Source organism: Fimicolochytrium jonesii, assembly GCF_025526975.1.
Source record: "Fimicolochytrium jonesii strain JEL569 chromosome Unknown EV422scaffold_8, whole genome shotgun sequence".
NCBI classification, from domain to species: domain Eukaryota; kingdom Fungi; phylum Chytridiomycota; class Chytridiomycetes; order Spizellomycetales; family Powellomycetaceae; genus Fimicolochytrium; species Fimicolochytrium jonesii.
In genome coordinates this window covers 845,036-869,501 of record NW_026515675.1, presented here as the reverse complement: position 1 = coordinate 869,501, position 24,466 = coordinate 845,036, and the positions used below count along the sequence as shown (strand labels likewise).

General features: G+C 55.8%; 10 protein-coding genes across 10 annotated transcripts; 3 read left to right on the top strand and 7 right to left on the bottom strand.

Annotated features, from left to right (window-relative positions):
• Positions 1 to 360: 360 nt before the first annotated feature.
• On the bottom strand, positions 361 to 3,415 carry EV422DRAFT_526158 (plasma-membrane choline transporter-domain-containing protein). Its single transcript, XM_053070115.1, has 8 exons — positions 2,534 to 3,415; positions 2,398 to 2,458; positions 2,258 to 2,334; positions 1,959 to 2,186; positions 1,737 to 1,881; positions 1,532 to 1,673; positions 946 to 1,455; positions 361 to 858 (listed from the first exon to the last, which is right to left on the bottom strand). The coding sequence occupies exons 1-8, from the start codon at positions 3,047 to 3,049 to the stop codon at positions 762 to 764; spliced, it is 1,776 nt and encodes a 591-aa protein (XP_052926639.1). The 5' UTR covers positions 3,050 to 3,415; the 3' UTR covers positions 361 to 761.
• Positions 3,416 to 3,684: 269 nt separating this feature from the next.
• On the top strand, positions 3,685 to 7,105 carry EV422DRAFT_422015 (uncharacterized protein). Its single transcript, XM_053067110.1, has 5 exons — positions 3,685 to 4,025; positions 4,109 to 4,133; positions 4,209 to 4,282; positions 5,312 to 6,399; positions 6,485 to 7,105. Exons 1-5 carry the CDS (start codon positions 3,941 to 3,943, stop codon positions 6,854 to 6,856), a joined length of 1,644 nt encoding a protein of 547 aa, XP_052926638.1. The 5' UTR covers positions 3,685 to 3,940; the 3' UTR covers positions 6,857 to 7,105.
• Positions 7,106 to 7,425: 320 nt separating this feature from the next.
• Positions 7,426 to 8,568, bottom strand: EV422DRAFT_526154 (uncharacterized protein). Its single transcript, XM_053070114.1, has 4 exons — positions 8,435 to 8,568; positions 8,116 to 8,341; positions 7,870 to 7,925; positions 7,426 to 7,782 (listed from the first exon to the last, which is right to left on the bottom strand). The coding sequence occupies exons 1-4, from the start codon at positions 8,462 to 8,464 to the stop codon at positions 7,744 to 7,746; spliced, it is 351 nt and encodes a 116-aa protein (XP_052926637.1). The 5' UTR covers positions 8,465 to 8,568; the 3' UTR covers positions 7,426 to 7,743.
• Positions 8,569 to 8,822: 254 nt separating this feature from the next.
• EV422DRAFT_421826 (uncharacterized protein) lies at positions 8,823 to 9,778 on the bottom strand. The gene has a single exon (XM_053067109.1). It carries the CDS (start codon positions 9,427 to 9,429, stop codon positions 8,950 to 8,952), a length of 480 nt encoding a protein of 159 aa, XP_052926636.1. The 5' UTR covers positions 9,430 to 9,778; the 3' UTR covers positions 8,823 to 8,949.
• Positions 9,779 to 11,385: 1,607 nt separating this feature from the next.
• EV422DRAFT_566663 (dolichol phosphate-mannose biosynthesis regulatory protein-domain-containing protein) lies at positions 11,386 to 11,958 on the bottom strand (the record flags this gene model as incomplete). The annotated part of the gene is made up of 3 exons (XM_053072459.1): positions 11,386 to 11,529; positions 11,609 to 11,698; positions 11,770 to 11,958. The coding sequence occupies 3 exons, from the start codon at positions 11,956 to 11,958 to the stop codon at positions 11,386 to 11,388; spliced, it is 423 nt and encodes a 140-aa protein (XP_052926635.1).
• An 812-nt stretch (positions 11,959 to 12,770) lies between these two features.
• On the bottom strand, positions 12,771 to 13,410 carry EV422DRAFT_614732 (uncharacterized protein; the record flags this gene model as incomplete). Its single annotated transcript, XM_053073933.1, has 1 exon — positions 12,771 to 13,410. A coding segment is annotated over exon 1 (549 nt), but the record flags the coding sequence as incomplete, so codon positions are not given.
• Positions 13,411 to 14,722: 1,312 nt separating this feature from the next.
• Positions 14,723 to 16,374, top strand: EV422DRAFT_526143 (uncharacterized protein). The gene is made up of 3 exons (XM_053070113.1): positions 14,723 to 14,928; positions 15,072 to 15,459; positions 15,545 to 16,374. Exons 1-3 carry the CDS (start codon positions 14,807 to 14,809, stop codon positions 16,208 to 16,210), a joined length of 1,176 nt encoding a protein of 391 aa, XP_052926633.1. The 5' UTR covers positions 14,723 to 14,806; the 3' UTR covers positions 16,211 to 16,374.
• A 501-nt stretch (positions 16,375 to 16,875) lies between these two features.
• On the bottom strand, positions 16,876 to 18,186 carry EV422DRAFT_495087 (uncharacterized protein; the record flags this gene model as incomplete). The annotated part of the gene is made up of 3 exons (XM_053067792.1): positions 16,876 to 17,449; positions 17,558 to 17,949; positions 18,028 to 18,186. 3 exons carry the CDS (start codon positions 18,184 to 18,186, stop codon positions 16,876 to 16,878), a joined length of 1,125 nt encoding a protein of 374 aa, XP_052926632.1.
• A 1,417-nt stretch (positions 18,187 to 19,603) lies between these two features.
• EV422DRAFT_526140 (cytochrome P450) lies at positions 19,604 to 22,246 on the bottom strand. The gene is made up of 2 exons (XM_053070112.1): positions 21,658 to 22,246; positions 19,604 to 21,434 (listed from the first exon to the last, which is right to left on the bottom strand). Exons 1-2 carry the CDS (start codon positions 21,947 to 21,949, stop codon positions 19,906 to 19,908), a joined length of 1,821 nt encoding a protein of 606 aa, XP_052926631.1. The 5' UTR covers positions 21,950 to 22,246; the 3' UTR covers positions 19,604 to 19,905.
• Positions 22,247 to 22,267: 21 nt separating this feature from the next.
• Positions 22,268 to 24,452, top strand: EV422DRAFT_619352 (uncharacterized protein). Its single transcript, XM_053074065.1, has 8 exons — positions 22,268 to 22,502; positions 22,562 to 22,651; positions 22,718 to 22,819; positions 22,915 to 23,009; positions 23,108 to 23,304; positions 23,385 to 23,459; positions 23,528 to 23,998; positions 24,087 to 24,452. Exons 1-8 carry the CDS (start codon positions 22,337 to 22,339, stop codon positions 24,250 to 24,252), a joined length of 1,362 nt encoding a protein of 453 aa, XP_052926630.1. The 5' UTR covers positions 22,268 to 22,336; the 3' UTR covers positions 24,253 to 24,452.
• Positions 24,453 to 24,466: the final 14 nt, after the last annotated feature.

The following is a 24,466-nucleotide window of genomic DNA, read 5'->3' as shown; positions in this document are numbered from 1 at the left end:
TCATGTGGGGCATTTTCCTATCTGCTTTCGAAACGGATGATGTCCAATTCCGGAGTCCATCGGCTCACAGACCGCAAAGGACACCATATCGCTCCCCACCAGCTGCAATAATAAAACCCACAGTCACAACAATCTTTTGCGTTCAGCAGCTCCCGCCCACACGTTTACCGCCGTCCTCGTACGTACAGTAGTTATCTCCGGACTGCACCTCGCCCCTCCATCCCTTGCACCTTCCTGTCTACGTAAGAATGTGTCTCGCTAATCTTACTGCCCCTCCTGTTCATCTTCTTCTGCTCCTGCCACTCTCCTCTTACTCTCCTGCCCCAACCCACCCAGGAGTCGAGATCCTGCAACAAGTGCTAGATTGACCCCTTTTTCCGCGATTGACGGGGTCTGAACGCGTGGGTTTGGTGCTTATGTAACGCATTTCCCGACGTGCAATGCGGATTCAGGACAGGGAAGAGGACATACGCACACCCCAACCATGTCCATTTCATCTCGGGAGCCGGGAGGCTACTACTGAATATCACAGAAGCGGCACGACGGATATTTGGCATTGATTGGCTCCAAAGATTCCTGCCCATAGTAACCTGGATAAGCGAAGCAAATAGAGCGACTCCAGAACATCACGGAAAAGGTAAGGAAAAAACGCCCACGAAAACAAAAAGATTTACAGGAACGAAAAGCAAAAAGGTATCATGCAAACAAAAAATCATACTAACGAAGGAAAAAAGAAAAGGAGAAGGCGGGGTGGGGGCCGGTCAACTTGTTAGGGACCCGAATATGCGGTGGGCACTTTCGCAGTTCACCGCGTTTCGGTCTACGTCCATGAGGTAGCACATGAATGTTGCGTCGACGCTGTAAAACAGAATTCAATTATTTCAGTCCGCCGGTGAATACTGCGCAATCATGCCGACACCCAGCATGATTCCCCTCGGCACTTACGTGTTCTGCACAGCATGATTCAGCACCTGCACCAGATAATACGGAATAACCGTCCCCACCGCCCCGACCACGTACGCAAACGGGCTCTCCAACCTCCTGCTCGCAAAAAAGAAGGCCACACTCCCACTCGCCAACGCAATCCCCGCCGTCGCCAGGCCCATAATCAAGCGCGTCACCGTGCTCGTCACCAAGCCCAGGACCAGATTCCGGCGGAATACGCGGGTGGTGCTGTAACACGAGGCAGGGAAGGATGAGCCCGTGAGGCCGGCGTAGACGAGGGCGTAGGAGGTGACGTTGTCGGCGAGCTGGCCGTAGCAGTCGAGGCAGGCGGTGAGGAGGCGGTGGAGGGCGCCATTGGAGCCGGTTAAGCGGCGGGCGAGGCGGATGGACAGTTGGAGGGATTGGATGAGGCCGAGGATGAGGGAGGCGAGGCAGATGGAGCCGAAGGAGGTTGTGAGGGAGGAGGTGAAGTTTTTGTAGGTTCGGTTGTGGGAGACTGAGCCTTCCGCTCTGAAGTGGGAAAGTGCGCAGACGTCAGTAGGCGATACATTTCGCAGGAAAGTAACTTACCTCCAGGTTCCCTTACCGTTGGAAATACCACTCCCCAACCACGCCAGCAATCGTCACTTTCTCGACATTCTTGAAAACAGACGACGTCCAGAAAAACATGAGGATGTAGTAGGAGACCGCCCATCCGGTCCCGCCGGCCATATGCCAGTGCGCAATGCCTGAATCACAATGTCAGTATACTCGTCGTAAGTCGATGAGCGAGGTCTCGCAAAACTACGCACCAGACGAATCATTATCTCCCCATCCCCGCAAAAACAATCGATTGAACATAAGCAGCCATACGACCGCAAATGCAAGGTACCCCAAGGTTAACGTGATCGAGACGATGAAGATGCCAGGATTCGTTCGAAGGATATCGCAGGAGAGCTGCGAGATAAAAAAAAAAGGCCGAGAAACATGAGCATAATCATCTAGACCCATCTTCCAGGCCGCCCAAGTCCCACCTGCAATATATGAATGGTCTGATCAATCTCCCTCCTCTTCCGCACAAGGTAGTACCCAGACGCAACGCCTCCCAATAAACTTGTAACTGCGACACCAATCATGCCATCGTACTGGACGCCCAGATACGGTTTATCGTGCGCTTTGCCGAGAAGGGAGAGCGTGAGGATGGTGGCGAAGAAACCGATGCATGTTACGGGTATCAGTGCGATTGTTAGCACTACAACGGGCTGGGAGTGGGGAGGTTTTTGATGGTGAGTGATTGGATAGCTGGCTTTGGGTTTGCAGAAGCGGAACTTACCCGCACAAAGGCTTTGAGTGTATATAACCATATGAAACAGGCTAATAATGACCCGGATATCGTCAAGCAAAGTAATTCTGGATGAATTTGTGCCAAATTAGACGAATCTCAGCTGTAAAAGTGAGTACACTTATGCTTACTGTAGGAGTCTTTGAGAGTACTGTAGATCGGTCGGGGAAGGATAGGATCCGTTCCGCTGCTCTATTATGAGTTGCATAAGCGATTGCAACCCGTAAAAAGATATCCGGCAAGTCCATCCTCGGCAGATCTTCATACCTCAGTCGTGGCAAAGAGAATGATTCCAGTGATTAACATGGCTAACATGGCACCAGTGTAAATTGCGGAAAAGGCGGTGTCCCTATATTGTCGATTCTCGACATCGACATATATCGGCGTTTCATCTTCTGAAGGTAAGAGCTTTGCCAGCATCGAATCGGCAGGTCCAGCCATAAACCCTGCTGGGTTGTTTTCGAAATCCGCATTCCGAGGATCTATATCCTGCTCGATTGACGAGGGCTCCGCATACGGGCTCATGTACTTTGAAGGCCCCGGTTGCGACGGACGTGGATATCCATGTCTTATCTGCTGACTCTGTGTATAACTCTGAGAGGCAACAAACCCTCCCGCAGCCGCTCCTGCGGCCTCCTCCTCCCCCTCCTCTTCCCTTTCCAAGGCAGCAAATCCTGCAGAGAATGGGACGGCTTCCGAGTCTTCGTCGTATTCGTCGGACTCATAGGATGCGAAAGGGGGTGCAGCCAAGGGAATGTACACCCCCTTCGAGTGCTTGGGCATTCGGAACGACAATCACCGCCGATAGACTCTAGCTTTTGTTGAAGGGTGTAGAGGTCTGTCTGGCTGGTTGTGGTTGTACTGCGAGGGAGACTGGAACTGTTCCGATAGGAAGCGACAGATAGTTGGAAAATCGCAGCAGGAGGTTCGGAGACGGAGATATTGGAATGAGTTTTCGAGAGTTTGCGTCCTTGACTTTGGAGCGGAGAAGGACGACCCAGTGCGTCCGGATAAGTTGTGCTTATGGGCAGAGCGGTGGTGGTGGGTGGGAGAAAGCTGTGTTCTGAGGATATGCAGTTGCAGTTGCAGGTTGCCAAAAGCACAAAGCACAGTTCCGGGGGTTGTTGTTGTCAGCATCCTCAAAAGGGGGGAAGGGGGGGCGGGGGGGGGCATGACATTCCCGCATTTTGTGGTTGTGACGTTTCGCGTGATAACGCACGCCGTCCGATTCGGCATCATGAGTCTCGCTCGGACATGGGCAGAAGACTCCCAGAAGATAACCCGGTCACGTGAGACAGTGACTTCTCGCTAGTGATTAGTAACAGTGATGAATACGTAGAAAACTGTGTGTGGCCACGTCGATGGCTCAATAGTAGTCGGAGGTGCTCCATATCAAATCATAACAAGGGGACGACGGCCCGACGACCAACGAACGGGCTTTCCCACGCACCCAATCCTGCAAGCTATTCCCCGCATATAGCTGCCCCGCCGCTAATTAAAACCCAACGACTGTAGCCTCATCCCGCCCCGGCTGCGGAAAAGGATAACACCCTGCCCCGCTACGTTCCTGCCGGTCCATTAGCAGCACCACCAACCCGTGAAGTACTGTACGTGCGCCGCTTTTGCGGAGTTGCGACCGCTTCGTATCCCACTTCAAGTTTCGGCAATACAAACATGGGGAGCCAGCAGTCGACAATACCTCCGCCCGACACGCAACCCGACGAGCAGGAAGCCTTGCGGTCAGCGGCACCCAATGAAGGTAGGTTTCTGTGAGGCCGGTGGTTGCGGGTGGCAGTCGTTCTTGACGTGTTGACTGATAATCCTACGCAATCATACTCGTAGCTACTCCTCAGCAAATAGAATCCCCGTCTAGGCTAGTGCACCGTCACTCGGATCACAGAAACAGCCGCAGGCGTGAGCTTTCTAACTACTTGCCGTTGATCCCATCCTCGCTGATCAGCCGCGCTGCCCAGAATCGGGGCCAAATCGTGACTTCGGAAGGACTTGTGGTGCACAGTTCAGGGTCGAATCCGATCGGTAACAGCTCTGCGGAAGAAGACGGACCGTCGTCGCATGCGCGAGCACAGGCTCTTAGAGTTCTCAGAAGGCTTCGCTCCGCGAGAGACGCGGGAAGTTCGAGTTCTCAGGCAACTCAGCCCGGAAGTTCTGAAGGTTTACGAAGGAGGCTTAGGCGGAGAACTTCAGTGCCTTCGAGGGTCGTTGAGGAAGATGAAAGTGAACCCATGGACATGGACATCTCAACACCGCAGCTTGATAGCCGACCCAGCGCCTCGGGATCGTCTGGTGAGTCGCATGGGCTGTGGAAGAGGTCTTCAGAACCTTCGAGATGAGACTAACCGCTTGTTTCCTCCCTGCCAGATCCAGCATCAAGCCAAGAGGCCCCTGAAACATGGGAGCAGTATCACACACCGCCATCACCCACATCGGCAACTGTTGACGAATCGCGTGCCCGAGAAGCTCGGACTCGGACGGCGACAGATCCCGACTCAAATCCCGCGTTTCGAGCCATGCTGGAAGCCTTCCTCAGCTCAATGGATGCCCGCACACCAAACCCCGCCTCCGCCTCGAATCCAGAGACCAATTCGGCGACTCAACCACCAGCGATCCCAGATTTTTCCGAGTTACTGAATGCTACACTTGCGCAGAGTGCGGCGGGGGCAGGACCGCAGAATGAAGCAGCTGCTGAGCCTTCCACAAGCCTCAGGTCTCCGTTCCTTCGAGCGATACGTGACCGTATCAGACAGCGGACCGTGCGGCCAGGTCGTGGCAGTCGGTCTACGCACGCTACTCTACCCGGGCCTGATGCCTCACGAACTCCTATCCCGGTTCTGATCCTCATTGGGCGATCAAGTAGGGATCGAACAGCGGGGGCCAATCGCGCAGCAGGCACTAATTCACAAACAAGGAACGCAGGGGACTCGAGCGCTACCTCATCGGCAGAACCATCATCCCGGAGCAGAGGCCTCTTTGGCGAGTTCTCCAGCGACTCCGCTCCAAGTGCGTCTGTCGGTCCGTCTTCCACAGGCATACCAGGCGGGTTGGGAATTTCGGATACATCTGAACCAACAGCCGAGAATGCGAATACCTCGGCGGAAGGGACGGGTGCCACGCCACCTGCAGACCTCTCACCAGCAGAAGCCGAAGCGTTAGCCAGGAGATCGATGAGTTTCATGATCTACTTCATCCCATCTGAAGCGGGAGCGGCAGCAGGCGGTCTGCCAACACAGACAGGCACACAGACTGGCGCCCCCACTGCGCAAACAAATCAAGGCAGTGGGCATCCGTTGGGACCGGGGCAACCACCGAGCGGAAGTCTAAGAGATGCCCTGAGTGAAATTGCCGTCTTGCCATCATTGTTCGGTGAAGCCTCCTCGCCATCGCAAGGCGCCTCAAACTCTACCCAAGCTACGGCCACTGCAGGCAATGCTAGACAACCAGGAACGGCTTCATCTGATCCACCGACCGGCGGCGCCGCTAGCCCGCATACACACCGCATCCTTCCGATGCAAATGCAAGTTAGCCCACGACCGGCACGCAACATCGTAGAAGAGCTCGCCATCTCCATCATGTTACAAATAGTCACCAACATGCTCCGAGAGGGCTCTATGAACGGGCCAGGCGGACTCTTAGGTGGAACCCTCAGTCTCGACATCGCCGACGAACTGGCCATGGAGGATGGAGCCGCTGGCGGTGGAACCGGGGCGGGCATGCCAGCCGGTGGGGGCGGCATGTCGTACGAAGATTTTCTACGGTTGGCGGAGTTGCTCGGTCCAGCGCGTCCACGGAACGCCACCATGGACGACGTGGATAGGGAACTGCCTGTTTTCAAGTTCAGCGATAACTCACAAGTCAGCATGGACATTGACGGGCCACCACCGCTCGAACCTGTTGAGGAGGATAAAGGCAAAGGGCGAAAAACGGAGACGGAAACGGAGATGGAGACGCAGGAGGATAAGCCGACGGAATCGTCTCGCCGCGTCTCCCTGCGGATCGAGGACTTGGTACCCGCCACCCGCGAAAAGTGTATGATTTGCCTGTCGCCGTATGAAGCAGATGATGAAATTCGCGTTATGGGGTGCCGGCATGGATTCCATAAACCTTGCTTGGATCAGGTCAGTCTCTCAAATCCGCTCGATCAAATAACATATCTTTATACGCGAAATATACTCACAAACTGCCTTCTCTCGCATCCAACAGTGGCTAACCCAATACGTCAACTCCTGCCCCCTTTGCCGCGAAAAGGCGGTCTCCACAACACCCACCGCACCCACAACAACAACACCCACCACCCCGCAAACCCCCTTCAACCCCTTCACCCCCCTCGGCCGTCCCCCGACATCCGACGAACCGCTCCCCTTCTCAGTGGACACCTCCCGCCAAACGCAGGATCAGACCCCGCCGGAACGAAGAGGGTTTTTGAGGAGGATTTGGGAGATGTTTGGGAGTGGGGGGAGGAATCCTGCGGGTGGGGCCCCTGCGAATGCGAATGCTGGTGTGGATGCAGGGCAGACGGAGGGTATGGAACGGGGGACGGGTTTGCCGGCGGCGGTTTTGGTTGTGCTCGGATGAAAAATGCGAGCTGTTGTGAAATATTTGAGGGCGACGCGTGCGGTGCATGAGACGGTCCCAGCGCGCTTTCATATTAAACCCCCTTGTATAGAATCGTCCCCTGGAAGGTCGGGGAAGGGCGGAACATAGCTACCTTCCCGTACATCCCCCATCAACATACAACAAGTTTCACAATTTTGTAATGGCCTGCCGGTGTACAGAATATAAAGAAGTTTCCCCCCCTCAGACCCGTGTTAGTGCCGAAATGGGGGTTTGTTTTGTGTGCCATTGTGGGAAAATTTGAAAGGAGTCCGGGTTTGTTCGCCCAACGTTGGGTCTGGTAAATGGCCCGGGGTTTGGTCGGTCGGTTGGAATGGAAGAGTGTGGAATATCCCGAAACGGTGATCTGGTCTCGGAGCCTAATCCTGCATTGCGGTGGGATGTTTTCATCAAAATCCCCCACTGTCGGTAGATCGGAACAAACATCAGCCCGTCCCCTTAATCCCTCCCGTGCTCGCCAAGCGCCGTCCGCCAGCCAGTATGGTTTTTCATCCAGCACTCCGAATCCTTGAATGGGACACATATCCTTTGTCTGTGCCCCCCCGAGTCTCCAACTGCTAAATCGTGCTCGACCGGGTGGATATCGGGGTTGTCCCTGGGTCCCCCCAAAACCAGCGTCTGCGGAAAGCAATCCCACGATTTTTTTTCCCGCTGCTTACAGACTCGAACTTCCCGCCCACCAGTAATCGGGAGAACGACGAGGGAGAGAAAGCGACTTTCTTTTTTTTTCCCATATGGGTATATTGGAGGGGCCTAAGAAGCGCACAAAAGGGGGGAAGAGTCTGACGATAAAAGAAACACGAGCCCGACGGGGGGGTTTTTTGGCGTTCCGATTCCCGCTTCTTTTTTTAGTTGTTGTCGAAGATGGTGACGCCGCGTTTGATAAGCTGCAAGATGGAAGAACGGGGGGTCAGGTTGGGGGGGGGGCTAGGGCGGTAAAGGAATGTGAGAAGAGGTTGAAGGCGCTTGCTTACCTCCTCTGGGAATGGAATGTTTCGCTCCCACTTGGAACCGCCTGGTGCTGCCGGGCCTATTTGTGGAAAGGAGAAGAAGAGGCGTCAGATATGCGTTGGTGACTGTATCAGCGGCGAGGAAGGCAGGCTCGAGAGGCGATCCTGCCGTGTCACCCCAAGGATTCCGCGATAATGTCCCAGCCCCCCCTTCTCCATATCCAACTCTCCCCGCTCCCCCGCCTCCAACTCCAGTCCTAGCATACGTACTGAAGTAAGGCTGCGGGTGATAATACGTCGCCAATATCAATTCCGTCTTCCCCAACAACGCCTCCACATGCTTCGGGTTGTCCAATTGTTTCCCCTCATCGAACAGCTGCCGGATCTGCACCGCCTTCTGGCGGAACTCCACTCGTTGCCAGTACCAGTCCTGTGCGAGGCGGAGGGAGCGACGGTACAGGCGGGTCACGTAGATTTTGTGCGCTTTTGTGCCGAGCTAGGGGAGAATGGGGGGTTAATCGCGGGGACTCGAGTGGGAGGGTGGAAGGGGCTAGCCGGAGTAGGAGGGTGTGGTGATGGTGGTATGTACCTGCACGGGGTTTGTTATTACTCCAGACATTGCTGTGCTGGGCTTCTTTGCGGAGGACAGATGGGCAAGCAATGTCTGCAACCTGGTGCGGGATGCCAAAAACTCTGAAGTTCGCGCAACTCGTCAGAGTCCACTTTCACTTACACAATTCTGACCAATTCAGACCAACTTGCAAAGCCCCGTCGGCGGAAGCACACATACACTGCACTACAATATACACTTCTGGAACCGGGCTCCACCACAGTCTTCCGAGTCCCTGAGCGCTCCCAGTGCATGAACAGGAATCAGCGAACATATCCACGCATGCCAAGATGTCTAGCCCAACAGCAGCGTTTTTGGAAGCTCCTTCACCGTTGAGGTCTATGGCACAATAATGCAAAGACGATTAGGGTCCGAGTGGTCACCACATGGATAGATAATCGGAGGGAGCAACGAGTTCGAGGATACGAAGATTACGCAATTCCTCGTGGCAAAAAGCAACCCTGCATTCCCTTTCATTCTCCGATGGGCTCGTGCTACAAGCTCAGCAAGCGCAACGGTGAGATTGTGAACAAAGAGCGCCGCAAGGTATATCGACGAGGAGGGTGTGCTGCGTACGCTGAAGGTGGCTGGATTTGGCAAGCCAGATCGGTGCGAGAACGCCAAGGAATAAAGGAATGAAAGATATTTAGATGTTTTGAGTTGGGCGAAGAGGAGGGGGCGGGGATTAGGATGGGTGGATCTGGAGTGGACAGACGAATCAATGTTACCATGTCCATCGTTTGATCGATACGCAAGGGCCGATATGGGATATTTTGAAGGTATGAACCATCTCGCTCGAACATTCCGCCTAACATCGTTCCGTCGGATATAGCACAGGTTAGTACCGTCAGCGAAATCATAGACACATACGGCGTACAGTGACAGAGGATGGAAGGTAACGCATAGAGGATGGAGATGCGACGATGATGGAGGTCTGCGGAAGGACCACCGCACCGTTGACTCGAGCAAATCATAACAACGGTATCGGTTGCTCAAGGGTGTGGGATTGATTGCGTCAGCAAGTAGGCGGCGGCGTTATGTAGTTGGATATGGGACAGACTTGTGCCCTTCAGACATCTTGATGGCAAAAACGTCAATCAGACCGGTTGCTTTCCTCGTACACATATGTACAATACCTTTGACATTGGAAACTGCATTGAGTTGGTTCCACTGCATTGAAAACTGACCGATGGGTGCCGAATGGGCGTCTTTCAGTTTATCTGCCACAATAAGGATTGATGGATTGAAGTCCGACTGCGGAGGCCATTGAACGGAAGCCCCGTATATGCAGACGGGAGTACATACATGCGACTGCATTTTTTTTTCTATTTGATTATGCTGTTCAGCGGTGTATCATACCATACCGTCTACTGTAAATAAGAAACCATTTTGTCGCTGCAACGTCGTGGTGGACTGACTGGTGGAGGTGTGTCAAGCGAAAGACCCGTCTTTTTGGATGTCCGAGAGCAACACGCGACTGGCACGTTCGGACTCTCGTCGGCTTGCTCCTTTGAAGACTGATGAAGCTGTTGAGCGTTTTGAACACCTCCGCCAGCAGCTCAATTACGCCACCCAGCAACTCCACATCAGCAGCAGCCTCCGGTCCACCTTCATCTCGATCCCCATAACCCAACCGTCCCACGGCGCGGATCCAGACTTCATACTCCCTCCCTCAAGGATGCTCACGGCAATGTCCAATCACAATCATCCTAACCCCGCCTCCGCCTCCGCCCCTTCTCCCCCTCCCGCCACCCCTCCCCCACGCCCCCCGCCCAGCCGAAAACGCACAAACCCCTTCCCGCCGACCTGCGAAAGCATGCGGAAGTACGTGCGCGGGGACGTCGATTGGCCCGGGGTCTACGGTAACGTCCCCCACGCACATCTGTTCACAGTCTCGAGCTTGGGATGTTGATAGAGTGGGTTTTTGGTTGTAGATAAGACGACACAGAGGCTGTTTGAGGCGCAGCAAAGGCTGCGGTTCCTGGAGAGGCGGGGGGAGCGGGCGGACACTCTGCATGTGCCTCCACCACCGCTCATAAGCGACCACACGCAGAGGGAGGGCGCCGACCTGTCCCGCTGGTTCACATCCGCATCCGACCGGAATGTGTCCACGCACACACATACACATGTACTGCACCCACTTGTACATCACACACTCCCGGAAAGGAGATGCGCCCACTGCGATCGCCCCGTAGCCGCATCCGACGGGCGTGCGGGTGGAACGGGAGGGACGCGGATCCCCCACGCAGACACCGCGGGCCGACGATGCGAGGGGTGCGAGGGGTGGTTTTGTGGCGTTTGTTCGGTTGTCAAGTAACGTACCCCCCGCAAAAAGTCCGCCGTGCTTGGAGTGATGTGAATGTACTGATTTGGTTTGTTTTTTGGGCGATTTAGTTATGATATGCCCAGGGAACGCGGGTTTTGTTTGGGGTGTTATCGGCGGGGGTGAGATGCGGGTTTTGCGGGCGCGGGCGGATGAAATGGGACCACGCACGGAGCGGGGTTGGGTTCGGGTGTCGGCGCAGAGCTGGCGGAGCAGAGTGGTGGGGGCATGCTTTCTTTTTGGAGCGTGCGGGGGGTGGTGTCCCTTCAAGAGAAGAAGGTCGGCAGGTTCGGTGATGATGACGCATGAGCGGCGAGATGGTCGAATGGACATTTGCGATCGATGGATGTGAACCCAGCGTGGATGTGTGGGGTTTTTTTTTGGACCGAATACATATATTACAGTACATACAGATGTACAGCAGATCGGGGGGATTCACCCAAGACCTGCAGACAATGCAATTCGCACCGTGTCCTGCTCATCCCACATTCCAAAAATCCCTCTGCGCTACCATAGCGGCGCCGCCTCCATACATCCATCCTCAAAAAGCCGGCTCCCCAGTCTGGCCGTGCCTTTGTCCACTCCCCCAATCCGGCACCTCCGAAATTCACCCCCCACTCCGAATCATAACAACAGCCACAAACGCCCCGACCGCCCCGGTCAGCCCCACAAACAGCACCACGGGCCCGCGGACCGCCCACGACGGGTCCGGGAACACGCGCACGAACGGGTGCGATGGGTCCACCAGCGGCTGGATGAATCATTCAATCATTCCGGGCCAGTCAGCAATCTGCGAACATGGGAGATGGGAAAGGATGCGGGGCGCTTACGAGGATGATCGTCCAGAGGGTGTAGTAGACGAAGAAGAAGAGGCTGAGGAGGCTGAGGACGAGGCCGGTGAGGCGGTCGGTGCCGGGGGTCTGCGTGCGGGTGGGGATGAGGATGGATTGGGTGGGGTTTAGGAGTGGGAGGTGTATTTTGAGGGGCTTACCAACATGGGAATGAGGGGTGGAAGGGGGGAGAGGGTGTGCGGGGAGGGATGAGGGGTGAGAAGGGGGTGTTGGCGGTCCACATTGAGGTGGCGGAAGGGAGGGCTGGCCATGCGGACGTGGATGCAGAACCGAGGCCCTTCCTCGCAGTTGTTCCAGCGCGCGTTCCAGCTTGCGTCGGACATGTCCATCTCAGGGCAACCCAGCATATGGACATCTCCTGTTCCGCCTTCGTGCACGTCCATCGGATTCATTTGCGTTCGCCCTCCCTGCATTGGTTTGTTCCCCAACAACTCCGTCGATATCCATCCTTGCCACAACAGAGTCAGTATGCCTCAGAGAGGCAAGTACAATAGGATTCCCAACGACATACGTGAGAAAATCATTCATTCAGTCATGTATGAAGCTCTTTCTCTCGGCGAAACCGGACGGCGCTTCGGATATCCAAGGGCAACCATCTCATCCATTGTCGAGAAGTGGAAGCGCACTGGGGACACCCACAGAGCCCACGCCAACAACAATAGAGTCAAGAAAATGACCGAGGAGATGGACCAGTTCGTGCGAGAGAAATACGATGCCGATCCCGCGCTCACCATCGCAACCGTGACCGACATGATGATTGAGCACTTTCATACGCACATTGCCCAACGAACCGTTTGCGCGCACCTCAATACAAAGGGGAGCGACCAGTATCGCCTGAAACTGATGCGAACGGAGCCTGAAGACTTCAATAACCCCACGAACATCCTGGCCGCCAGGAATGGTGTCAACAATTTGCTATGCAGCGCCTCTCGCTCGATAATTGCATTCATATTGACAAGGCATGTTTCAACCTCCAGCTTCATCGCAAACAGGGCCGGGCTCGTCGAGGCCGTCGTCCTATTCACGTTGACCGACAGAGAGGCCCAGACCACACCCTCCTTGTCGCAGTCTCAAGGGTTCACGGCGTTTTGGCATCTTGTTTAACTATGGGAGCTACCACAACGGCCGCCGTCTTTGAAGCCTTCTCCGAGAAGATGTGCTTCCCCGACTTGACGAGCCCAATCAAGTCCTCCTTATGGACAATGCGCCTCTTCACCGTCGCCGCATCATCAAAGACATCATTCAAGATGCAGGCCATACCCTCAAATTGCTCCCATCGTCCACACCGTTCTTCAGTTGTGCGGAGTGGGTGTTTGGGAGTGTGAAGCCATCCATACGCTGCCACGAAATCCGAGCCACCCAAGACAACCTGCCCCATCTTATCCATGAAGGGCTGGATCGCATTTCGGCGCATACGGTGGAGGGATGGATGCGAGACGTGATGCGAAACTTCACTCTGGCTCTCGGAGGAGAACCACTCGGGCGTATGGTTGACTGTCAATCCTACTTGGACCTCCCACAGTTTCAAGGGCTGGAGCCTGCGGCGGATGATGATGATGATGGGAGCCAGAATGGCAACGAAGACGCCGAGAACGACAACGAGGAGTGTAGTTAGTTCCATAGCAAAAGCGCACGATCTTCGTATACTGTTGTACGAAACTCCGCTGGCCGTGGAGCGAGTGCATAACATGTGCAGAGCGTATGGTACATATAAACATACAGGTACTGGCCCACATACCACAGAGCAGAGCGGGTAGTAGGAAAGCGCTGCGAGAGAAGGCACTGCTTTTTTCAGATATGTGACATCAGAACAACAGCATTCTGCGAACGTTTGGGTTCAGGAACTCCCACTGCACATCTTCCCGCGATCCGCTTTCACCGGAAACTTTTCCCAAGGCTTCCCAAAAGCGAACAGCACGCGCATGCAACTGATAGGCGTATGCACATGTACAGTACTGTACATCCAGTGTCCGAATCAAACATAGCGAAAACGCTCCCGTGCTCAAACAGTGCCAATTATACTCGGCCTGGATACTTTCCCGCTCTCTTTTCAACGCGGGCAAGTAATACCCTTCACACCTCCTTCGTGGCGACATGAATTATTGAAAAGATATCTCGGTGAGGTCACTCAGGCAGCGAAATGGGGAGTGTGATGAGTACGCTCGCCCCCATCAAGCAACGCGGTCGAACTCCCCGGAAGTTCAGAATCCTTCACGCTTTCAATCTTTTCCGGAGGTTCGGCGCCGTCCAATCCATCGGTGATTGCAAGATGCTTTCCTTGAATTTCTTGTCATGAGTTGTCCGATTGGGTCCGTCGTGTCGACTTGCAGGCATGGGCCAAGTGTTGAGCCCTTGATGGTGAATAAATCGTCGTCGTTGTGTCGGTTACAAACGACCTATACTCGGATCTCTCCATCGCTAGGACCACCACCATTGGGGCCCGATGGAGGATAGCAGCTCCTCCACGCGGGGTAAGCCACAACCGAGCCCCGTTCCACCTGGGCTGCGAGCAAAGAGAAGCAATCCTCCAAGTTTCTTGTCGTCGGCACGCCCGCGAGGACGGGGGAGATGGCGAACATGGTTGGTGGCGAGGTGCCCCATCGCGGTAGTGTTCCAGGACGACGACCGCCGGCGGAATCAACCTCCCCCTCGATGAGCGAAGGAATCTACCAGGGTATGCTGCGAAGGATGAAGATACGTCGGAGTTCGTCGCGTGGAGAAGGCTCGGAACTGCAGTGGATGAGCGTGCTCTGGGACGAGCCCAAGGGTCCTTGGATGCTTGACCTGACCTATGTTTCCGTTGGAATGGCGCTGACTCGAATGAACGGAAGTGTCTTCGATTCCCGCGGACCAGCGACACGGCGAGGTTTAGCTTTTGGGCGGCGTGCCTTCCAAATATTTGGCCAACCTTTCGGGCACCAGCGCGGGCGAGTACATGGTTGCTGGATTGACACAATTCGACGAGGTCTTCTAAATGTTCGCCCGTTTGCTCACGCGCCTGTTTAAAAAGAAGGGTTCAGACACGTGATCTGGCGTAAACGGCCGGCAGATTATATTCGCGGCGGCTTTTATAAGAAAGAGAGGTCATCCCTACCCATCTACCCTCTCAGCCCCCAGGTCTCTTCGCAAGAGAAACTCTCCGCAACCGTCTAAGGCAAGGTATCCCCAACTCCTATCATGTCGCAGCAGAGAGCTCTCACGGCAGGCGAAGAGTGCCAGCAGGCCGCAAAAGCTTTCAGCGCATTCGTCGACCCTCGCCAAGGCGCTATTCCTTCTGTTTACATCACGAGCGCTATGGGGTGAGTACCTGAGAGTATGCCTAAGAGGCAGTTCGATGGTGGGAGGTCAAGGGTCGAGGACGCTGTCAGCGATGAGGATGTCTGCGTTGTATCAAATTGGCGCGTACCCAATCGCATTAGTGCTGACCTTTAACCCCTTCCAGATGCGCCATCTGCAAAGGCAACCGCGGCGTTGCCGTCCTCCGTCTCAAAACCGGCGAATGGTCCGCCCCCTGCGCCATCGAGCTTGAGCAGCAAAACGGGGCCATCCAGCAAGGCCAAGAAACCGTGCTCCTCTTCATGACCGAAAGCGTGATCCACAAGCTCGTCGCGCGTGCCCTGCTGCGGCTAGGCGTGACGGACCAGTTTCGGCCCGGCCCACTCACGGGGAACGAGCCTATCAACCCGGCGGTGGATGTCTATGGATGGGTGCGGTTTAATGGGGGTTTCACGCCACCGGAGCTGATTGCGCAGAATATGGTGTCGTGGTTTGTGAGGGAGGATCCGGAACGGCACGGGAGGTGGCATGGAGAGAGTGTTACTTGGTTTGATGTGAGTTTCTGGCTTCCACTTTTCGGTCGGAAACGCTCTGAGTAAAAGATCACGGCGATTATGCTAAAACATCGCATATGCCCAGGTCTTGACGAATAAGATCACGGTCGACCGGAGCAGTGTCGGGAACGCCTTGTACGTGGTCCTCAACATGGCGGCCGGCAGCAACGCAGCAGTCGACGTCAAGCGGAAGAATTTCGCAGATCTAGATGCGCTAAGTGGCATCGCACCGTCCGTCATCACCGCGCGAGCGCAAAAACAGCAGCAGCAACAACAACAGCACCAATACCAGCAGCAGCAACAACAGCAATCCCCACAACAATTCCAACAGCAGCAATACCTTCAACAACAGCACCAGCTCCAACAACAACAACTCCAACAGCAACTCCTCCAACAACAACAACAACTGGCCGGCCTCTCTAATCCCGCCATCCAGGGATACCCATCGCCCCAACTCTACCAGCAATCGCAACCCCAACAAAACCTCTACCAGCCCCAACAACAGCAACAGCTCTACACCCAGGCGGCCCAACCCACATCCAACTTCTCCTACGAACAAGCCCTCCAACAACAAGCCCTCGCCCACCAGCAGTACGCGGCCGCGCAGCAACAGGTCGCGGCGGCCCAGCAGCAACTTGCGGCGTTGGGGCAGTTTGGGGGGTCGGGGCAACCCAGCCCGCATCAGCAGCCGGGGCAGTTTTCGCAGCAGCAGGGTGGGGGGGTTAACCCTGCGCATTGGAATCAGCGGTAGATAATTTAAGGCGTAGGCTAGGAGGGGAAATGTAATGGTGGGGCAAACGTCAGCGGCTGATCTTGTTTGGAAAGGAGTTTAGTCCCCCGTTTACGGCGTGTATATAACACACGCACGGCTTCCGCTGGTAGATTTTTCAAATACATGAAACCCATCAACTGAGAGTCTGTTACAATTTCGACATTCATTACAAAAGCAGCTGAAGCGGAACGCGCAAAGAAACGGGGAAAAAAAGGGGGCAAGAAAAGGCGCAGAATGACAAACCCAGCCCAGCCCCCTCCACATCCCATCCGCCCCGCCACCACCAGCGGAAACCCATCACTCCATCAGATTACATAAACCGCATCACATCCTATATACCGCTAGCTACCTCTGGTTTACGCCGCGGAGGGGATCATCCGTCCGAGTGGAGATCCGGGAAGGTGGCGGTGTGCTGGGAGGGGGGATATTGAGTCGGGATCCGCTGTGTGTCGTCGTGAGGGGTTCGGGAACTCGTGTAGTGATGGCGAACGGGACGGCAGGGCGGTTTCGGGAATAGGGGGGGTATATGCCTGTTTTCTATATTATTTTGGGAAGGCGTTGAGAGCCACGTGAACCGGACTGTGGGGTGTCAAGGGGCTTTTCCCCGACAGGTGTCTCGTCACAGAATCCCCATGTTGCACATCTTACGGCTCATCGGCCCCACCCTCCCGCTTGGTGTCCTCCCCGCGCCTCCGCAAGCTCCCGTACCACTTCCAAAGCGCCACGGTGGCGGTAGCGCCGAGGATGAGCGCCGCGCCAAGAACACTCGTGACCCTGGGCACCTCGCCAAAGAACGCCAACCCAAACACAAACGCAAACACGATGTCGAGGTTCCGCATCAGCGTCGCGGGGCCGGCGTTGGCGCGCTGCAGGCCGGCGTTGAGGAAACATTGCGCGATGAAGGCGGAGAGGCCGACTGAGCACATGGTGAGGTACTGAGTGGGCGTCCATTGGGTTGGGGGGATGGCCGGGAGGGACGAGGTTGTGGTTGTGGAGGTGGGGGAGGAGGTGATGAGCAGGGCAAAGCCGGAGAGAAGCGAGGACATGAGGCCAAAGTAGGTGACGTGGACCATGAAGTGGGCGCGGGAGCCGATTTTGCGGACGAGGACGTAGGCGACGGATGACATGATGGCGCCGGCGAGCGCGGCGAGGGGGGCGATGACTGAGGTTGCTTTTGTTTTGCCGGCGCCGGTCAATATCGAGAAACGGGAGTCTCCGCTTTCTTGCTCTGCTGCTGCCTCGTCAGGGTTTTGGAGGCCTTGATGGTGAGGGTGGTGCGGCTTCCCATGTCCGGGTTTCGCATCGTCATGCGCTCCGAAAAGGAACTCAGGCTGCGACACCAACGTCACGCCCGCCAAACACGCGACCGTCGCGCCAATATCCAGCCTCGTCAGCGGCTCACCCAAACACAACCACGCCAACACCGCCGTGAACGCCGGGCCCGTGAAGAAGATGGTCATCCCGTCGCCCAACGGCATATTTACGATCGTGTAAAAGTACAGCGCGAGACCCGTTGCCCCGGCGCTGCCGCGCGCAATCAGCCAGAACTTGTTGAGAGTGGGTGGACCCCAGGGCATGACGCCCAGAGCGAGGCAGGCGACGACGCCGCAGGAAAATTGGATGAGCGAGCGCGCAAAGACGATCTCGAGGAAGGGGAAGTCCTGCCCGGAGATTTTGACGAGGACGGACATGAGGGAGAAGAGGAGCGCTGAGAGGGCCTGCATAGCAAAACGGTAGAAGATTAGTAATCGATGCGTTGTTCCAAAAGCAAGTGTGACGGGACATCAAAACCGCACCATAAACGACAACCCAACAAGTTCCCTCCTCTGTAACAACCGGTGTTCAGCCGCCCGCGCCGCAGACCCAAGCAACGGTCGTCGTTCAGCTTCCTCATCCTCCTCCTCAACAATGTCGTCCTCGACCGTCGGGTATCTCTCCTCGTCGACATCGACCATGCTTGCCTCGCTGTATGCCGGCGGGGCCGTGATTGCCGCGGCTTCTTCGATAACGACGGGTGCGGCCATTGTATTCTTGGGATAGGAGGGTTGCCAGAACCTGGGATGACCACTTTGGAGTGTGGGGTAACAGAGTCGATGTTGGGGTGATATAAGAGCAGAAAGCTTGAGGAGCACGAGAAGGTTCTTGAAGCCGGCCCGGAAGAGAAACTCAGAGACGAGAAAATTCTGCGCGTTGTGGGGTCGGGCAAACTTTTCGCCTTGTACTGTACTGTATGTACTATGTAGTTGTGGCCGACCGAGCCAACTTGGGAGAGGAAAAAAAAAGAGGCCTTGGTGCTGGTAGGAAACCGCTGGGTATGGGTATGGGTATGGGTTGGGTGGTATGCACACGAGGGGAAAGTCTACGGATATCGCTGGCAGGAGGTGTGAAATCCGCGAGGTGTTCCTTTTTCTGCGAGAGGCGCGTGCAAGTCCGAACGTTACGCACGGTTGCTCTCACTCTGCGTATCGATTTCCTCGCCGCCTTCATATGCTTTGTGGCCCTATTTCGACTTCCGGGCGGTCCGCTCGCTGCTCGCATCAAGTTGCATGGCTTTTCCGCGTGACGTATACAGTACAATCCATTCCCCGTACTGCGCTGCTCCCAAAGCCCCGCCGTGGAAGACTGGTAGCGGAAGTTCGCAGCGAAACAGGGCGTGCGATAACGATCCTGATCTTCCTCCGCATACAGTATAGATGGCCTATGCTGAACACCCAGGGCCTCGTACTAGCTCGGACCAGTCATTGCATGTGTAGGGCTGGTTTGAATCAACACCCTAGGGGCCGCCACAACACCCCTGCGGAAAGCATCAACTCAGAAACCGTCCCTTTTTCACATGCAAGATCGTCGGGGTCCACAGATGGGGGACATCGCTCCGGGTCTGTGTATGTGATAAGATGGCATTTTCAGGTCCCCCGAGTATGTGGAGAGACGGTGTAGCCTCACCCATTTGGGGCTTGAGCCTCGACTGTCGTGGGGCATCCAATTGCAAGGACCACCATGCCGCTTTCATCCTCATGCATCCGCTACCCCTATGGGATCCCCACGTAAGGCATGAGTGTAGCAATCCCAGACAGCGACGTGGGATGTAGTCAACCTTGCAAGGGATCGTTCTGGGTATGACAAGCATGGTACGAGTCCTCTTCAGAAGAGCATAGATCTTCTACATCTGGACGGATGATCGGGCAGTGATGATAAGGCCTCCTTCCCAAACAACATCACCGAAAGAGTGGCAATCCCCGGGTGGGAGGGGCTAGCCACTCGCCCTGCTAACCCGCCCTCCGCATTGACCTAACATGCTCCACGAGAAATGCGTGAGCTCCGTTTTGGGACGCCGATACAGGGGCCGTCGGTGTCGCAGGGACGAAAGCGAGGAGCTAACACATGTATTCTGTCTCTTCTACTCACACCTACATACTGTACGGATCTCTACTGCTACATACAGTACACAGCAACCGGCCTCTGGACCGAAATCGCGCCCAGATGTCGGTGCCAAGACCAACGCCGTATAACAGAAAGAAAGAGAAGAAAGCAATGCCAGTCCCACATTGCCCTCTCACCTTCTCCCCAAAACTCATCCACCCAAGTTCCAGAAGTGCCTCCAAAATAACAGAACCACACAAAGACACATCCCACGAACCGTAACCAATCACCCAGGTTCCTTGCCTCATTCTTATCTAAGCAGCCATCCGCTCCACCACATGCCCCTTCAACTTGATCCTCACCCTCAAATCATCCACAGGGGGGAGCACACCAAAACCGGCGCGCGTCATATCCATCTCCGGCAAACTCACTCCCTCATCCACATCACCAACATCATCACCCTCCTTCCCATTCTTCTCACTCTTCTCATCCTTCGAATTCTTCCCACCAACAATCTCCACATCAAAAAAGTACATCATCATAGCCGCAAACAGCTTAATCTCAAAACTCGCAAAGTGACGGCCGGGGCAGAGCGAGGCGCCGCCGCCGAAGGGGAGGAGGTGGTGCCGGACGGGCTTGCCGTCTTTTGAGAATTTCTTGGCGGTGGGTTTCTTTATTGTTGGTTTCGCTGTTGTTGTGGCAGTTCTGGCTATATCCTTGGCGCTGTCCGTCCGTGTCGGAGTCGCGGTGGTAGCAGGGGTGGTGGGAGTATTGCTTTCGGCATTGACACCGGCCTCGACTTCCTCCACGACGTCCAAGAACCGATCGTCCACAAAATCCGCCGACCGTTCGAAAATCCCCGCATCGGTATGGATAAACCGTGTCGAAATCACAATCCACTCGCCCTTCTTAACGAGGTATTCGTGACCGTTCGAGCCGTGTTTGATACGTACGTCTTCCAATGCGACCCGGATGGAGAATGTGGATGATGCCATACGGAGTGTTTCGGAAAATGTTGCGTTGAAGCGGGGAAGGGATGCCAGAGTGGGTATGTCGACGGCGACCGAAAAGGGGTTGGAGGATGGAGTTGTGGTGGGCGTGATGGCTTGGTTGACCTCAGAGGTTAAGGCGGAGAAGAGATTGCCGTGGGTTAAGGCGTACGCGTAGTACCAGAACACAGTCGGGGTAGAATTTCCCTGTGTAGCCCACAAGAACGCAAGCGTCCACGCGCCGCGATCGTTATCACCAAACTCGAACCGGTCAAACACTTCGTCACGGGCTGTCGCGATCGGCGCTTGGTTTTGCATTGTTGAGTTGCGTAGTGTAGCGAGGTAGGCGATCAGTCGCTTGCGGGCGGCGCGGCCTTCCGGGACAAGGATGGACGGTGCACCCGCGGCAAGGATAGGGAAGTGTTTATCAAACGTGACGAAATCATCGTAGGTAGATTTCGTATCGAATGTGTCGCCGTAGGTCGCTTTGGCGGAGGCAGCGTAGATGACCCACCGCGTGAAACTATACAGATCGATTTCCCACCCGTCGCTCAACTCCTGGGACGAGCGGTCCTTGCATTCATCCCAGAGCACGGTGCTGAGGTGGGATGCGAAGGATTCGGACATGGAGCGGAGGGATTCGCCGGACAAGTATCGCGCGTACTGGGTGTGCATGGCAGCGTTCACGTTTTTGTTCGGCGATGCTTTGGTAGCGCCAAAAGCGTTCACGGTGACTTGATCAGCCAAAGGAGAAAACGAGAGCGTTTTGGTCATTTTGTACACGTTGGGGATGGTGAACGGGTCTGTGATCAAGATAAACCGCTTTCCGCCGATTCGCAAGCTAAAGATATCACCTGTAACAGGTTGGTTGGTTCGTTGATTGGTTAGACGACAAAGGAGGTTGGGCCATGTGTATTGAAAATGACAGTGAGCGACACGCGAGCGGTTGAGGAACATTTGAGTTCGCTCAACTGAAGACATCACAAATAAGACGACTGTTCGCGGTCGCTCACATTTACTGCTCGCTTCGCTCTCTATCGCTCGGGCTCCCATCGCAAACCATCGTCTCCCACTTACCAAACGTCTCACTGCATTTCCGTTGAAACGCATCCGGATTCTTGCCATATTGCAGCGCAACGCCCAACCAAGGGATCCAGCCGTTGCGGGCAGGCGGTCTCGAGAGAACTGTTCCATCTTCAGCAGTCCACTGCGTTGCTTTACGGTCGCCTCCGGTCCTCACGACGACAGTGACTGCCGTTGCGATGAGAGTCGCGGCCGAGACGAGGAGGAGGTCGTGGGTGGAGAGGGAGGTTGCTTTTTGGGCCAACTCCTCGACGAGGGTGTTGATGAGATGTGTGGCCGTGGACATCTTGGTGGTTGGATGAGAGGGTAGGGAGTAGTGCGGAGTCGAGAGGGGCGGCTGCGGAGTGGACGCAGGGAGATGACGGTTCTGCCCGAAGACAAACTAGTTGCGCTTTATATTTCGGGGGGCGGCGGCCGTCGTGGTCGTTGTTCGTGGGGGTGCTTGGATAATAAGAGTGAGCAGGCGTCCCTTTCCGCTGTCGCACCTCTTCCTTCCCTGATGATGTCCGATCGTACCACGTCGAAGTGCCAAGTCACGTGCTCTCGAGGGATTTTAATGACGCGTGAGCACACCGGCGGAAGGGGGCTGCTTTCTCGCGCGGATCTAGCATAAGAGAGAGAACGCTTTTCTCTCTGCAACCTTTAAACACTAAGAAAACTCGCTCGCTCATTCATGCTAAAATCATCGTCATCCGCCGGCAGATCAAAAGCCACCGGGTCAACGACCTCGCTGTCCGGCGGCAGCGGCAAGGACGAGGCCCCAGCCAGCCGCAAGGGGACACGAGATATATGGACGCTCGTCAAGGAGATGAAGGCGGCGGAGAAGAAGAGCGGTGAAGGTTAGGACCCGTTTACGATTTCCGACTTAGGCTTCTCACCTATATCACTTTTCCCGCAGCGCCCGATGCACCCATCGAGAGCACGCTCATCTTTGTCGGATCGCGCGGGGCAGGCAAAACCAGTGTCGTGCTGCGGTTTCTGGATCGAGGTGGGGATTCAATCCATTGACACCACTTGCATCAGTACCGACGTCTCTAACTCGTCGCACCGCTAGATGACCCACCAACACCAACGGTCGGCATGGAGTACACGTTCGCACGACGCACGCGGGGTGGGATGAACGCTGTGAAGGATGTGGCGCATATCTGGGAGATCGGTGCGTTACCGGGCGGAGGATGTGACGTTCCTACGTGCATTCAACATCGCGATGGGCCGAGCTCACATTTTGCCGTTGACTTATTGTTTATGCAGCCGGCGGCATCCGTCTCTCCGAACTAGTCTCAATCCCCCTCAAGGAAACCAACATCCACACCTCTACATTCGTCATCGTCGTCAATCTTTCAAAGGTAGGTTTATCTCCCACCTTCCCCTGCTTTCCCCCCTCCCCCCTCCCCCGGTATCCACCCCACTGATCATTTTCCCACTGATCATTTTCCACCCACAGCCCGCAGAAACAATCCACACCCTCACCACCCTCCTCCCCCGCCTCCACACAACGACCACTCAGATCCTCGCCCGCCTCGAAGCCCGCGGGTCAAAGCGGCCCAAGGCGCTACGACAGTTTGCGTGGCGCAAGTTTATGGGTGGGACAGGAGAGAAGGACGAGAAGGAAAAGGATGAGAAGGGGCTGCATCCGGATAAGTACGTGCAGGGGTTGGCGCGTTCAGGGTGGTTCGGGAATGGCGGACGGAAAGGAGTTGGACTGATATCTTGGTCGGTAGGGAATTCCTCAACCCCTCCCTGGTCCCCCTCGTCATCATCGGAACCCACTACGACCTCTTCAAAGACATGGAATCGTAAGTCACCCTTCCCTTTCCCCGGCCCCTAGTATCCCCATCTAACCCCCCTCCCCCCCCCCCGCCAGCGACCCCCGCAAACTCCTCCTGAAATCCCTCCGCTACCTCGCCCACACGCACGGCGCCTCCCTCCTCTTCACCTCGCCCTCTCCAACCCCCTCTCTCCGCTCCCTGCTCTCCCACCACGCCTTCAAGACCTCCGCGCCCCGCACGCTGTCCACGGACGCCAACAAACCGGTGGTTGTGCTCGCAGGGCAGGACTCGCTCGCTGCGATTGGCGGGCCGCCCGGCGTGCTGAAGTCCCTGGGCAGGGAGGACGCGGTGGGCGGGGGCCGGGCGCGGGTGGGGTGGGAGGCGTGGAAGAGGGATGTGGACGGCGTTTGGCCGCCGCCTGGCAACGTGGGGGATCGGGAGCCGGACGAGCAGGTGGAGGTGGAGGGGGGGATTGAGGGCGAAGGTGTGGAGGAGGGACGAAGGACGAGGGTGGAGTTTGACAAGTTCCCGGAACCGGCCGTGGATGCGTTGCGGGCTCAGAAAGAGTATGTTGGTCGCGGCTTTCCTTTCAACACCCCATCGGAAGTCTTGGTATCCAAACCCCCCGTTTTTCTCTCGCTTTGCAACCCGCAGAGAAGAACTCCAAAAACTCAAGCGCGCAAACGACCGCAAACTCAAAGACCTCGCGGCAACCACCACCACCCCAACCACCACCAGCTCCCGTCGCCGAGAAAAAGAAAAAGAAAAAGCACCAGCAAGGACATCCACCACCTCCGCCCGCCTTATCCCCGCGCAATGAGCAAAAACGTAGCGTACGATGCGGATGAGTCGATTGTAAATACAGTACATATATTACATATACACCGACGAGGGACGGAGAAAGGGTGTGGTGGGGAAGCCGCTTTGGGGAAGTATACGCCGCAAAATGCTTTCGTGTGCCGTAAGGATTCCACTTCGTTGCATCCCCAACGTGTGATGTTTCCGCATACGCTTGTGCGGTAACACCCCCCCCC

Bases quoted from the DNA above. Each gene is read 5' to 3' on its own strand.
- EV422DRAFT_526158 (XM_053070115.1), bottom strand. From the start codon at position 3,049: ATGCCCAAGCACTCGAAGGGGGTGTACATTCCCTTGGCTGCACCCCCT. The intron at 2,187-2,257 runs GTAAGTTCCGCT...CCCCACTCCCAG, and splicing joins CACTCAAAGCCTTTGTGCGG to CCCGTTGTAGTGCTAACAAT. The intron at 859-945 runs GTAAGTGCCGAG...TCTGTTTTACAG, and splicing joins AATCATGCTGTGCAGAACAC to CGTCGACGCAACATTCATGT.
- EV422DRAFT_422015 (XM_053067110.1), top strand. From the start codon at position 3,941: ATGGGGAGCCAGCAGTCGACAATACCTCCGCCCGACACGCAACCCGAC. The intron at 4,134-4,208 runs GTCTAGGCTAGT...CTTGCCGTTGAT, and splicing joins CCTCAGCAAATAGAATCCCC to CCCATCCTCGCTGATCAGCC. The intron at 6,400-6,484 runs GTCAGTCTCTCA...CGCATCCAACAG, and splicing joins ATAAACCTTGCTTGGATCAG to TGGCTAACCCAATACGTCAA.
- EV422DRAFT_526154 (XM_053070114.1), bottom strand. From the start codon at position 8,464: ATGTCTGGAGTAATAACAAACCCCGTGCAG. The intron at 7,926-8,115 runs GTACGTATGCTA...TTCCACAAATAG, and splicing joins TCACCCGCAGCCTTACTTCA to GCCCGGCAGCACCAGGCGGT. The intron at 7,783-7,869 runs GTAAGCAAGCGC...TCCATCTTGCAG, and splicing joins ACATTCCATTCCCAGAGGAG to CTTATCAAACGCGGCGTCAC.
- EV422DRAFT_421826 (XM_053067109.1), bottom strand. From the start codon at position 9,429: ATGATTTGCTCGAGTCAACGGTGCGGTGGTCCTTCCGCAGACCTCCAT.
- EV422DRAFT_526143 (XM_053070113.1), top strand. From the start codon at position 14,807: ATGTCGCAGCAGAGAGCTCTCACGGCAGGCGAAGAGTGCCAGCAGGCC. The intron at 14,929-15,071 runs GTGAGTACCTGA...AACCCCTTCCAG, and splicing joins TACATCACGAGCGCTATGGG to ATGCGCCATCTGCAAAGGCA. The intron at 15,460-15,544 runs GTGAGTTTCTGG...GCATATGCCCAG, and splicing joins AGAGTGTTACTTGGTTTGAT to GTCTTGACGAATAAGATCAC.
- EV422DRAFT_526140 (XM_053070112.1), bottom strand. From the start codon at position 21,949: ATGTCCACGGCCACACATCTCATCAACACCCTCGTCGAGGAGTTGGCC. The intron at 21,435-21,657 runs GTAAGTGGGAGA...AACCTGTTACAG, and splicing joins GAAATGCAGTGAGACGTTTG to GTGATATCTTTAGCTTGCGA.
- EV422DRAFT_619352 (XM_053074065.1), top strand. From the start codon at position 22,337: ATGCTAAAATCATCGTCATCCGCCGGCAGATCAAAAGCCACCGGGTCA. The intron at 22,503-22,561 runs GTTAGGACCCGT...CTTTTCCCGCAG, and splicing joins GGAGAAGAAGAGCGGTGAAG to CGCCCGATGCACCCATCGAG. The intron at 23,999-24,086 runs GTATGTTGGTCG...TGCAACCCGCAG, and splicing joins GCGTTGCGGGCTCAGAAAGA to AGAAGAACTCCAAAAACTCA.